Source organism: Phaseolus vulgaris, chromosome 9 (genome assembly GCF_000499845.2).
Source record: "Phaseolus vulgaris cultivar G19833 chromosome 9, P. vulgaris v2.0, whole genome shotgun sequence".
In the NCBI taxonomy this organism is placed as follows: Eukaryota; Viridiplantae; Streptophyta; class Magnoliopsida; order Fabales; family Fabaceae; genus Phaseolus; species Phaseolus vulgaris.
This window is the reverse complement of record NC_023751.2, coordinates 18,983,811-18,998,435: the sequence shown is the minus strand read 5'-3', so window position 1 is coordinate 18,998,435 and position 14,625 is coordinate 18,983,811. Positions and strand designations below refer to the sequence as shown.

The 14,625-nt window shown below is 28.3% G+C and overlaps 1 protein-coding gene across 1 annotated transcript; it reads right to left on the bottom strand.

Annotated features, from left to right (window-relative positions):
• Positions 1 to 5,942: 5,942 nt before the first annotated feature.
• On the bottom strand, positions 5,943 to 9,853 carry LOC137820161 (WAT1-related protein At4g08300). The gene is made up of 7 exons (XM_068624028.1): positions 9,421 to 9,853; positions 9,218 to 9,280; positions 7,699 to 7,815; positions 7,040 to 7,292; positions 6,707 to 6,865; positions 6,450 to 6,601; positions 5,943 to 6,355 (listed from the first exon to the last, which is right to left on the bottom strand). The coding sequence occupies exons 1-7, from the start codon at positions 9,630 to 9,632 to the stop codon at positions 6,142 to 6,144; spliced, it is 1,170 nt and encodes a 389-aa protein (XP_068480129.1). The 5' UTR covers positions 9,633 to 9,853; the 3' UTR covers positions 5,943 to 6,141.
• Positions 9,854 to 14,625: the final 4,772 nt, after the last annotated feature.

The window sequence follows — 14,625 nt, the reverse complement described above, 5'->3', positions numbered from 1 at the left end:
ATTTTAAATATTAATAATTTTTTGTAGTCTTTAAAATAATATTTAATTTAGTTAAGATAGTAATTAATTTTTTTTTTCTCTAAATTTATTTTTATTTATTAATTTTTTGAGTGTTTATATTCAATATTTTCTTTCCCTTACAATCAATCATACACGTAATCTGTAAAGGGTATTAGCTTAAAGAGTAGATGTTGATATTAATCTAAATGTGGCTCTGCCACTGAATAAAGGCACATATTTTTTTGGTGCACTAAATTAAAGCTTCTGCATTATGTAACAAAATAATAATAAAGTAGGAAAAAGAAAAATAAATAAATTGATACAAGAGCTTTTTCATGCAATTATATAATTAATTAAACTTACAAATGTGTGATGTGATTTGAACTTTTGAGAATTGTTTTCCTAACCACTATATAAAATATGTGCCAGAGAAGACAAACTTTATGAGAAATAACGTAGCACACAAAAACACGCTCAATAATGTTATATGTTTGGTTTGGGGCATTAGCATGAGATTGCTCATGCAAAAAAGTGGTGTTCGTGACTAGGTATTTTGATGTTGGAATTTTTGAACTTTGTTGATGTTAAGAAATTATAAAGCCATTGTTATTATCTCTAGAAAAGTACTCTGCTCTCTATTTCGGTCAAAAAGGTGAGTTTTCTTTTGCAAGAAAGTAGTCGGTAGCGTCAAATTTCTTTCTGTCTGGGGTATCCACACTTTAATCTTGTACAATAATAGATGCTTCATCTTATGGCCATCGTAGCTATAGTGTCTCCTCCAAACTCCAAAGAACATAATCAAATCGCCATCGATGCATCCATCTTAATTCTTCTACTTTAGTGTTAAAGCATACCACACCATTCATCAGCATTATGCATTTGTACTCATCTATCACGTTGAGTTGGAATTCAAGAAAACTCACAGAACTTCAAAAGTTCAAGAAGGGACTAACATGTTTTTATCATTCAATAATTCTTCAAAACTTGAATAATGCTCCTCTAGTTCAAATGATTAGTTTACTAAAAGCCAACGTGATTATAGCTCTAATTAAATACAGATTATGCTGTCCCTTTCTTACTAACTGACTCTACTCATGTTATGTCCAAAGTGTAAACTAAATTAAGAATAGGAAAACCTGAGAAATGAGTGATATGTTTGTAATAGAAGATGTTTTTGAATTTCAAAGTTAAAGGGTATAGTTTGTGATAGAGAAGTTGGGAGATTTGATAAGCTATGATGGTTGGACCTACAAGGCACTAAGAGAATAAGTTGGAGATGATTAGCTAGCACTTGTCATAAGAGGAATGCCCCAAAACAAGAAAAGGTATAGGGTTGCGTTGGGTTGGGTGTGTGAACAAGCTAAGTTGATGTTCTAGCTATAGCCGAGGACATTACAGAACAAAAGTGGTAGCACCAATGAAATTGGTGGAAGTCAGAATGGAAACCCGAATCATCCACCCATTTGGGGTGCAAATATTCAACTCAGAATCTAAATACCTACCCTATCGCTTCTGCTCAAGATTCTCATCATTATTTTACTCATATTTTTCTTTCCTGCGCCGTGATGTTTAGCAGTTGGATATGATGTTGTTTGTGTGCTTAACATTGCAAGGAATATAATGGACTTGCCCGACAGACTCTTTTTAATCGTTAGGACTGTTGTTTACTGGTTTATGAGCAGGAGGTAAAATTCATAATGGATATAACATAATATTCCGATATATTTATTATAGTTTTACATCACTAAAAACTAAGTTAAAAGACAATTTGTGTATACTTTTTTCTTTTAACTTATCAAAATCTCTTTTAAAAATAAAATTATAGCAGAACTTTGAATTTCAGACAATCTTTCATATATATTAATCTTAACGAGATATTATCTCAATAAATAAATTTGAGGATAGAAGAATAAATATTAGATATCTGTGAATAATAAATAATATATCAATATATTAATTAGGGATGTGATAATATATATGTTCTTTATTTAAATTTATAAAATAAAGTTGCTTTAAAAAAATAATTTTATTTAAACTTATACTTTCAAATGCAACTTATTTAACTTTACTTTAAGTTTCTAAATTGATTTGATTTATTCCAGTATTTTCTAATTTTATTTGAATTATATCTGTAAATTTTATATACAATGATGCAAATTTTTTTTGTAACTTTTGCTATCTTTCACTTGAAGAAAAATAATTACAATATACTTGTTTACCATTTTTGCTATCAAATAGAGTTGTGCATTTGAATAGCAACCGATCTAATTGATCTTTATGAAATGACTTGGTTTAGATCGAAAAAAATTCGATCTGATATATATAAGTAATATGTAAACAGTGGTAGTAATAATAGATTATCCTCCATTTTGTGTTTTTGAATAATAGATCTGAGATTGTGAGATAATGATGCATGCATATATCCTAACCCCAAGTTGTAGGTGTGTGTATGAAGTATGTCTTAATTTGCCTACTTCCAATGGAACAAAAGAATTTGGGGGATGACAGGGAAACAACAAAGAGAGAGAGAGAGAGGAAGAGATGATCCTGACGTAGGGTTATGAGCTACAACCCATGGACATTGGAAAAGTAACCCATCAAGTGGAAACCAGTACAGTTCAACTTTTCAGAACCCTTTTATTACAAACCAAAGCTAGTTTTTTAATTCAATGCATCCTCTCGCTTATTACAATGCCAAGTCTCTTTATCATCTTCCTTTATCCACCAATTTGCACTGCAATAGATAACCACACTAAGCTCCAAACTCATATATGGTATTTATTTTTATTTCTTGGAATCTGTTTTGCTGCATGTGAAGTGTAGAACATTAGATCCCTCACGTGTTCCTCAATTAGGAGGGGAATCTCAGTGACAGAATTAAGTTGGAAAGAATCTCAATTGATTCCCTTCGTTGTACTGTTTGAATCCATAATGGAATTGCTGACACGAAAACCACACTGTCAAATCTTTGAATATTTTGTGCCAAAAATTCTTCCAACATTTGGCATATGCATACACATCATGATTTCATGCATAGCCGATGCCATGTCCCATTAATAATTAATGTTATGTAATAATTTGGCTGCTTTATAATTAGTGTTTTCACTGGTTAAATCTTTTTAGTATAACATGTAATAACATGGAATTTCTGATTTTTATGACTTTAGTTTCAATAAAATATAGTAAAAATCAAATGAAAATTTATCTGTAAACGAAACATTATCATTATTATCATCAATATTATTAATATTAATAACAATAATAATATTATTATTAAAAATACTAATACTACTACTAGTACTAATAGTAATATTTTTATTATTATTAAAAATATTAATATTACTACTAATACTAATATTATTATTATTATTATTATTAAAAATACTAATACTAATAATAATATCAATAATAGTAATAACATTAATAAAAAAATTAATAATAATAATAATTAATGTTATTATTGTTAATAATATTTTTATTAATAATAATAGAAAAATAATAGTAATAATAATAGTATTATTATTAATAAATAATATAATTATTTTATTTATTATTATTATTATTATTAATATGTGGGTAATAATTCGTATACAATATTAAATTTATCTGCTATATAGACTCGAAATTAATTTATTTAGTATAGATAATAATTCATATGTAATATTGAATTTATTAATAAATAATAATGTATAGATAATATTTGAATGTAATGTTAAATAAACTTATGAATATGTATTGGTGTTCATAAATTTAAATAAAATGGAGATTATAACTATACGATTTGTTTAAATTGATATTTTGATTAGACATAAAATAATTTTGATTTTTCTAAAATGATTAGGATATTACTCAATTTTAAATATTAACACGATGATAGTAATTGATTGATGATGTACAAGTGTTTGATAATAACATTTTTGTTTGAGAAATTATAGTAATGACCTACTGTGCTCTGCTATAGCTAGTAATCCACTGACACAATGTTAATGTTCTCTGTTAGTTTTTAGGCGAGTGTAAGAAAAGTTGGAAAAAAAAATAAAAAATAGAGGGATAAAACACGAAAAACGAAGCAGTTTAAAACTTTCTCTTTCCAAAGATATTTGCGAAGAAAGTTGGATTTATATTAATTTTATTTTAAAAAATTAATAAATTACATACTGATTATATATATAAATTATATTTTAATATATATATATATTATATTTATAATTTTTATATTAATTATTAAAAATAATTTGTATATTATAATAAAATAAAAGATTAATTTTAATTATTAATAGTATTTTTTTAATTGTTTTTAATTCTAATATATATTTCTAAATTCTTTTATATTAAATTATTTTATAATTTTTTAAAAATTTATTATTTATCAAATTTGTAAATTTATATTTTATATATTTAAAAATCTTTCACAATATCACATCAATTACAAATTTCAATAAACTTTCCTCACAAATATACTCTAACATACTCTAATCCAAACAACTTCACTTTCCTTTCAAATCCATTCCCTCAAATTCCCTCCCCAATCCAAATACACCCTTAATACTATAGCTACTAATTCCTTGGGACACAATATTAAATGCTCTTAGAATTTGTTTTAAAATTTATAAATGTTAATTTTGTTATCACATTTGTCTTATTTACATATTTTTAAATAATTATTACCTAAAATATATTTTTATAAATGATTATTTTCTAAATTATTATATTCTATATAATTATTTTTCCAAATAATTTTTTAAGAAATTATTTTCCAAACGAATATTTTAAATAATTATTTTTTCAAATTCAAAATTACCAATTTTCTTTTCTTCATTTTAAAAAAGAAAATAAAATCAAAAATCAAAATGGAGTTGAATTCTACACTGTAAATTGTGCTATTTACCTAACTGTTTAATATTATATACTATTGAAGGAAATAAATTTTGGAAGTATGTTATTTTTGTCAAATTTTTTAATGTAAAATTGATAATAGATACTTCTAAATGATTCTAGAGAATTTGCATATTAATCTTGAGCAGGGTTGAAAACATTCGTGCAAACCTGATTAACTTGTTCTGATCATTAGGTAAATGTAGATGTAGTGGTACTAATATTTTTTATACTCGTTTTATTTGAGACATTAGGCATGTATTTAGTAACATATGTATTGATTTGGTATTTGTTAAAGAGTTGGGATATCTAAAGTATTTTTTTTAATTTAATTATTTTTTGTTGATAAAAAAGTATAAGTATTTATTTTTTTAATGTTTTTGAGACATTAAATATATTTATTTAATTTCTTTATTATACGTTTTATAAATAATTATATTTTTCTTTGAAAAAGATATGATATGAATCTTTCTATATATTAAGCATTGAACGGAACGAAAATATATAGGGGAAAAAAACGCACTGAAGTAAAATGTTCCTTTAACATACTATAGTTTAAACATTTTTCCCAAAGAATCTCTTCGCATAATTTATATTTTTCATATATAATTAATTTGCTTCTGACAAATCTTGAGTGCTGTTTGGATTTGTTATATTGACGAATTCGAGAACACTTTGCACCTAAGAATTTCTACAAACATTTGGTATACAAAATATACTCCAAATGACCTCATGCTCTCGCATATATAGGATCAATTCATTCGGTATCTAGTTAATTTTCTTTTTCCAACTTGTTAGAAAAGTTCCAAGAAACATAGCCACATAATGGGAGAAGATAGATCCAAATTCTTGGCTTAGTTATTGCTACATTCGTTGTTTTGTTCATTTACATCTTCCTTTACTTTTACCCATATGCTCTTTCAATTATAGTATTTGTTTTGAATCACTTGTTAATTTGAGTTCATTTTTCATTTTCTTGATTGCATCTGATTCGTTTTCAATTCAATTCTATTGAGTAATCCACAAAATAAAATTTAATGACACATGTAACAGAAGGAGAAAAAACAGAGACATGAACACTAATTATTTCATTATTTGATTCACATTATACTTTTGGAGAGACGGAATAAAGTTAAAGGGAAAGAAGAAAGACAGAATGAAAATGAAGGCAGTGATGAGGAAGGTAAAGATTTTCACAATGCACAAAATCTTTCTTGACCTCAATCTAGCCAGAAAATTTAGAGTGCTAGTCCTATGAAAGGACCTTCACGATGATGTTGTTGGTGGGACACCTTTCTTCAACACCTCACCAGGAACATTGATCTCAAGCCCATAAAAAATGTCTGACGCTGATTTTGTAGTGTCTTTCATTGGCAATTCTTGGCTTGCTTCTTTCCCCATATCTGTCGTGTTACGGTCTTTGCTTTTGCCCCACACCACAGTGTAAAGTCCGCACACGATCAGAATAGCCCCTAATATGCTGAAACCAACCAAATTGAACACACACAACAACCTTAATCAGCACATTAGTAATTAAATGTTTGATGCTATTTTTTTTATGAGATAACACAAACCTTCCAAGATGAACTTGCTCGGCTAAAACAAGGGAACCCAATGCAGCGGTGATGATCATACATAGAGGGCTGAAAGATGTTACAAACACTGGTCCACGTTCCCTGGTTACAACCCCTTGTACGTAGTATGCCATTCCAGAACAAATCACTCCCTGATTATTATTTATCACAAATTAGTTAGTTGAATCATTATAACTCAATCACCATCATCATGCATTGGTTTTAGTTTTAATTACTAATGAAAAGAAGGTACTCACAGAATACACACAAGCAAGAAGCCTTGAATCCCACCCTATGACCCATACACTGAAGTCTCGTTCAAATATAAGGGATGCGATTGAACACTCAATGATTCCCATTACGCAAATCCATGCTGTGAGTGAGAGCTCTGCTGGGTACTTCTTCAAAGTGAATGACTAAAATTCACAAAATGGTAACACAAAGTCAGATTATTAACTACACTTCAATAATTTCTTTCAGACTTTTACTTGATTACTTCATAAAACACATAATATATATGTAACTGTAAACAGTTTTTGTTACGTAAAGTTTTACTGATTACGATTTGACATAGCTTTGACTTTGCTTACTTGCAAAATGAAGAAACCAGCCCAACTGGCACAACTTGATATGAGCATGACTGTGCCAACCGCCCAGTGTTGATCAGAGGGTTCAGTGGTACTACTGCTAGAGTTGCTGTGGCTGCTGATGGCTCCTCCACCCTTTATGATTTGGAAGGCACGGCCTTTGTACAGAGTCATAACCATAGCTCCTGAAACTGTTATAACCGTTCCAATGACCTTCGCAAGGCTGTGAAATTTTCTCAAGTTCACCTTCTCCAGCCTGGTTGGAACAATATTTTTCATCTCGTTAATTAGATTCACTACAATTAATCTTCTACAGTAAATAACAAAGAAAAGAATGGAACAATCTTATTTCATATCCATATGTTTCGACAAAAGAAAATAATGTTGTTTAATCCAAAAGTTGCATAAACGACAGCGTTGGACTAAATGGAATCTCATAAATCAGGCTTTAAGTAATATTCTAAGAATGGACATTGCAAAGAGTGTGTGGATATGGCACATAATAGTTTGTGACATCATTTGTCATGCATGCAGAGTGGCTTCCACATTGTTGGATCCTATTATTCTGTTGAATGCAACTAACTACCACTAGCCTTTTTCCCTTTGCGTAAGCACACACACTTGCATTAATTATAAGGGTGAACAGTGATAGAAGCTTTTACCCGAAAATGAGAGCCATAACAAAAGTAATGGCCGGGAGAACATTAACTGTGGCGGATGCAAACGATGTTGAAGTCATTTTCATCCCCATGTTGTACAAGTTCTGATCTAGCACTGGCCTGTTCCATTTCATCAATCAAATTATAAGCAAAATCTTATAGGGGTGAACGTGTGTGTGTGTTTCTATATATTCTGTGAAAAACGAATAGATCGAAAGATAGGGATATGGAATATTTTGAGTAGTTCAAGAGGAAATAGCAGATAAAGAAAATAAAATAATTTATTATTATATTTCAAAATAGACAAGTAAAAAAAATATTTAGTGATAATTTGATTTAATTAACATAAACTTTCTTTAGCTGCCAAATATCTTCAATTTTACAGAGGAGTTAAAATTGATAAATTAGAAGACCTACGCTCCTATGAACTCTCTTATCGTTTTAATGTTTTCCCTATCAAATATACTATGTTAGTGTTTAATTTCGAAACAAAAATCTTTAGGTCTCACTTTGACATGTGTGCATGGAATTAATTTTTGAAATAAATACCTATTTTGTAAGTCTAACCCACTCAATTTTTATTTATGTGTAAGTGGTAATCCTGTCAATTCGACCTCGTACGGACCATGTTACCACCAACACACACATGCGTTTGATAGCATTTCCGTATAGCAAGGTTTAATTAAAATAATAAAAAGGAATTAAAATTATTGGTATGTAAGGAAGTAATGAAATTATGATTGGAAACATTGCCTATTGTTAATGATTATCTCTGGTGTATCACTTTCCTTGCCCAGCTAGAAAAAGGTGGAGCATTATGAAGGTCACTGTCAGCTCATAATCTCATTTTATAATATTATGCAGAATATATACATCCATATATATTTATATTTTATTTCTCTAACCATTTCGTTTTCATGAAAATATAGAATACAACCGATTACCGTCTGAATAAAAATAAAGGCAAACACATAGTAGATAAATAGTGTTTTCGGTTTAGCAAATTTAATAAACCTGATATGTTAAAATTATTAGTTATGCAGAATACATATGTGTTTGTAAGTTATATATATAAACAGGTATCATGTTAATGTATTCGTTCATTTGATTTTAAACTTGAGGGTTTACTGAAAGAGTCATTGACATGTATACTATTTGTTTCTATTCTTAATCTTTTGGTATTTATGGTTGCCACATAAATAAGAAAACAGAGCAAGAGTGAAGCAAGTGTAAGCAAATATTATATATAAAAAAATCAATCCAAGGTGAATATTTTATTGTTTGAGTACTTATTCCCTAGGAATCGTTTAATTTTCCTCACAACAAAAAGGAATATATAAGTTTATGCTACTTGGACGAAATGAATACAAAAGAAAAGGTTATATTATATGTTTAGTCAGTTATTATGCATGCATGCATGTGAGATTAAAATTTTTATGAGGAATGATCCATGAAGAGATTGAGAATAAACAAGTTAAACGTATATGGTATACACGTGGAATGATTTGATCAAGAGGCTTACTCAAGGAAACCAAGAGCCACTATCCTGAGGAAGATGGGAAGAGTCATCTTTGGTCTTATTTTTCTGCAAAGATTGTGAACCAAAACAAAACCTTAGTGTTAAGGTACAAAGGTGTTGGGAGTTAAGAACAAGAAAAGGTGGTAGTAATTAGTGGGACACAGAGACATGTAGACTCTGAAAGATGAAGAGAGAAAGAAAGATACCTCTCAAGGACAAGTGCAAAAGGGACTATGATAATAGCAGCAACTACATGACGGTATACTGAGAGGATCCAATGACTCATGCCATGCTTGAAAGAAACCATAGTGATGATATACATGCCTGAGTAGCCAAACTGAAGGGACAATATAGCAAGGTAAGGCTTCAACTTGCGAAGCCCTTGGCTTAACTTACCACCACCATTTTGGTCCTCCATCTTCTCTTCTTTGTATGCACCAACGTGACACACAAAACACACACAAACTCTTCCAAACCAGTTATGGGTTGTGACTCTTGAGTTTGTGAGTGACCCTCAAAATGAGAAAAGCCCTTTTTATAAGCCAAAAAGGCAAAATAATTTAAAAAGAGGATCCCGTTTCACACAACACCTTTGTTGTCCAAGGCACTAATTCTCCCACTTCAATTTTCACCCCCAATGATTCCTCCTCACCCATTTTCCAATAAAAACATATTCCTAATAATTACTAGAAGGAGCAGAAAAGGTGAAGCAGATATTATCTGTCTCTCTGGAGAAAATCATTTTTATTGTCTTCTTACTACAATTTCTGTTTTTTTATTATATATTTTTTCTGTTTGTTTAATTTATGGGAAGTGGGAGGTGTTTGATTCATTGACCAACAAATGGAATTTAGGTTTAGTGCTTGGTCATGACGCCAGCAAATATGTTCCTATGTGGTGTTAAGTAAGAGTGGGTGTTGTATATGTGGACACCATTTAGAAAGAAGGATCAGTGAAAAATCATTCGTTAATTAGACATCTTTCACCAACGTTAAATATAGTATTTATCAAAATTTAATAATAACAATTAATCTTAAGCCACATGTGTGTGTTAATAGGTAATCATATTTGAATTTACTTTTATAGAATCTCATACTCAAATCTTGTTGGAGTTGGATTAAAATATATTATAACATGGATATTAACTCAAACAAAATTATTAAATACCCATTAAATAGCTCAAAACAATTCTCCATTTCAACATAAGTCTTATACCATACACCAGATCAGATATATTTAAGCTTGTTGTTGTATGATCGATTAAATAGACTAAAAATAAATGTCTTTCAAATAATAATATTTTCTCTCCGTTTTTAATTCTTTTTATTCGATTTCTTCTCTCATGCTTTTGTCTTTGTTTTGCAATGCAAAACTATTTTTTTTATCAGCAAATAACAATAAAATTAAATGAGACTACTTTAGGGGCGATCTAACTCTTGTACAGTAAAATGATGTTCACAGAGTACCTTTCCAACTACATATCAGCCAACAAGACCTCCTATAGTCTAATCCATCTCTACCAAAATAACAAAGAATAACAAGGGTCAATCCTTATAACAAACTAAATTGAAAGCATACAAACCAAAGGTTCAAGACACTAATCAGAGAATGAGAAATTAGCTAACGGTATCTTTGAAGAGATCCATGACCAAACCTTAATCTGTGCCAGAGAGAACACTTCAATGTTATCAACCACTCCACCTTTAAATAAACTAGTGGAATGTATGCATACATAAAAAAATGTAAAATAAGAGAGGAAGGAAAACGAGAAACAAATATAAATAATATATTTTTTTTTACATATTAAAAAATAGACTCAATCACCTTAAATATAAGATCAACAGGGAAATGATAAAAAAAATAGAGTAACAAAAAACAAAGAAAAACTCAGTATAATCCCTCTCAAGCTTTAAAGACATTCATCATTTTAAGTTTGGAAACAACAAAATTAATTTGGTAAAAACATCAATAGCTTGATGAGCATAATTAAGTAATATGCACAATGAGAAGAGTTTGACTTGAAGTTTATAGCCTATTTTGATATGTTTGGTCAATTCGTGAAAGTTTAGATTGAAATATGTGATTTGTGGATTGATTTTCATAGTAAACATTGAGTTTTGATCTTAAAATTATCTAATACATATTTTGGCCATTGAATTTCATAGAAGCAATGAAACTATATATGATTTTTTTAATCAGTAAACAAATTAATTAATTAAATGAGACACTTCAGTGTCCCAATACAAATTCCTAACTATCTTGCATACAAATCCAAAAATATAACAATCTTGATCAAAAGCTAACCAGACCAAAGCTTTTGAATGCCTAAGCTTACTGCAGAATTATGCAGCAAAGTTTGAAGGCCTAGGCATCCTGAAAAAAACTATGCAAGACATCCTGCCTTATTTACAAGCTTCAATTGTATTGATTGCAGTGTTCCCACCCCTCATCTACATCAAATCACAATTCTTGCTTCTCTACTAGGGCCTGGGGGGCATGTGACCCATGTCCCAGGATGAACATCTAACTAAGGATAAAACAATTTTTCTTTCACATAGACTCTACTTGACACTTAAATCGCTCCACTCGAATCTGTGGGGGCAAATGTATTACCGAATAGCCGAGAAGACCGAGGAGGCAGAAATGACTCTCTTAAATCCTGACTCAGTTCGTAAATCTACAATTAAGTGTAATTAAGCTAGGATTAGTGATAAATCATGATTAAGATATGATTGAACCCTCTTTTGGACCCACAAACAAGTCCTTAATAGCAAAGACCCATCCAAAAAGTATAAATATTATAGGAGACACATCATCAAAGGTAATTTTTCACTCTCATCTCACTTGCACTTTATACTCATACTAATTTGATCGTTAGAGTGTCTTTGCAAATTTCCCCCACTCATCTCGGTGAAAGAAAAAACCAATCAGAAACTATCACGCTAAGAGACCATAAAGACGGAAAGACGAAGATAGAAGAAGTTACTCTAAAAATAACCCAAACTTAGAATATATCTTTCATTTTTTCTTATATTATACTTTATCTAACTTGGTTTATTATCGGTGAAAGATGGAAGATGAAAAAAAGTTGCAGAAAAGACAAAGAGAATGGATGTTTGGAAAAAAGAAAAGAAAAAAAAGAATGAAAATAAAAAAGACAGCTAATCACGCCTCTACAATCCCTCTAGAATGCATGAGAAAGACTAATGGAGAGATGTTTTATCTATCATTTTTTTTATCTCATTTATTAATGATTTTTAATAGAAATAATTGCTAATGTTGACAATTGTTCATTTATTGATAATTTTTAACCGTTAAAAAATTTAAAATTATTTTTGACAAACATAATCAATTAAAGAATTAACATAGTGTATTATATTAGATGTTTAATCTTTATTTTTTATTTTTTATTTCTATTAAATCAAACTATCTTTATTTTTCTTATTTTTTCCTAATTTTCTTCTTTACTTATATTTATTTATTCTCCCTGAATTTCTTCCTTTACGAAATATAGCATAGGTGAATGTTGATGAAACCAAGCGTCCTTCAATAATAATGAATTCCAATAAAACAGTTTGATTTTATGATATACGTAGACATAATAATTATTTTAAAAAAATCATTAAATAATTTTTTAAAAATAATTAATTAATATATTAACTAAATTAGATATTATTGTATAAATTAAAAATTATGGATATCAAAAATAATTTTTTAATTTTATAAATAATATTTAATTTAATTAATATATTAATTAATTATTGCTTATTTTAAAATTAGTTATTATTTATTAATATTTTTTTTAATGAATGTAAGTGACATGGACAATAAAATAATGAGCTTCTTCGTGTAAAAACGTGTGATCATATTGCCATGTTATCTTCATTATCATTTTATTATTATTAATGGTGAGATATAGCTCCTGTAATGCTATGATCATTTTATTGGTTAATGATTAGATCTGAATCTCAATTTCAAAAATATTTAAAAATTTAATGATAAAATTAAATAATATTTATATCACACATAAAAAAACATTGATATTAATATATAATGTTTTGAAATCATGGAAAATGAAGTTTTTTTATTATGATATTATATAATACTAATAAACCGTGAACAAATTTATATAAGAAACTAGTCTTTTATTTAAGTCCATAAATATAATGTGGATGAAAAAAAAAGGGAAAAAAAAACGATGTATTGTTCATTTGAATTTAAAGGTTTAAGCAGAAACGGACGGTGCAGTAGTAAGAGAAAGAAAAGGAGTGTTCCTGCAGAGAAACATAAGTGGAAAGAACAATTTTACGCTTATACCCTTGTAATTGGCATAATTTTACGAAATTACACATATATGAATTCATAGAAATTAAAATGGTGGAAAAGGTTAGGCTGAAAACACTATATATGCTCCTCCTATATTGTTATTTTCATTTTCACGTGCAATTATACACTGGTGTATTTATGACTAATGCAAATTTATTATTTAATATAATTAATTTATAATTATAATAATTAAAGTTTGTATTAAAATTGAAACTACAAAATTAAAATATTCATTACACTAACATAACGATTGTAACATATTTTTTAATTATAAATTAATTGATTAATTGCATTTCATAAGGGCTTGCATTTGCCAATATGGTAGGAAAGTGTTATATTTTATTGTTGATTTAAACCAATAGTGAAATCTTTAATCACTATGCTTAATTTGTTATCAGTGATTTTCATTTTTCTTATAAAATGAAAATTAATAAAATAACTTAAAGTTATATAGAAATATAAAATCATATTAAAAATTTAATTATTCTTTAAATTCATGTATTTCTATGGAATATTATCAATAAAAAAATTAAATATATTTTATAATTTTATAATTTAAGTACTCTACAATTAATCATTTTTAAATTTGAATTATAATTATATTAAGGATTTTTGTAATTTATTATATTATTTAATTAATTTAACTTTTTCTATCGTATTACTAAATCAATCTAAATAATATTTTTTATCCACTTTTCACTCTCTTTTCTCTCAATTTTTTCTCTCATCCTAATCCAAATCAAAATATCGTTTTCAATAAAAAAAAAAACAACTAAAAAACAATAAGTTTGTGAGTATTTTTCTTACTATTTTTATCAATTGTGAAACTTTCTGTTTAAGATTTAGAACTTTAAACATAGTTTTTGAATTTAAAAAGATATAAAGAAAGCTTTCAGAAAGAAAAGAGTTTGAAAATTAAGACAACTTTCCGTTTCTGACAAAAAAAGAAAATCAAATTGAATTTCCTTTAAAGTTTAGTAACAAATGCACTTAAAATGTAAGTTTCATGGCATCTAAAAAGAGAAAGAAGGAGTATCATTTCCGTCTCTTTCTGGTCATTGAAGTAGCGTTCTTAACAAATCATC

Excerpts from the sequence above, each read along its gene's own strand:
- LOC137820161 (XM_068624028.1), bottom strand. The coding sequence starts at position 9,632 with ATGGAGGACCAAAATGGTGGTGGTAAGTTAAGCCAAGGGCTTCGCAAG. Across the intron at positions 7,816-9,217 it reads GTGGCTCTTGGTTTCCTTGA|GCCAGTGCTAGATCAGAACT; the intron begins GTAAGCCTCTTG and ends GAAATGGAACAG. Across the intron at positions 6,356-6,449 it reads GAGCAAGTTCATCTTGGAAG|CATATTAGGGGCTATTCTGA; the intron begins GTTTGTGTTATC and ends GGTTGGTTTCAG.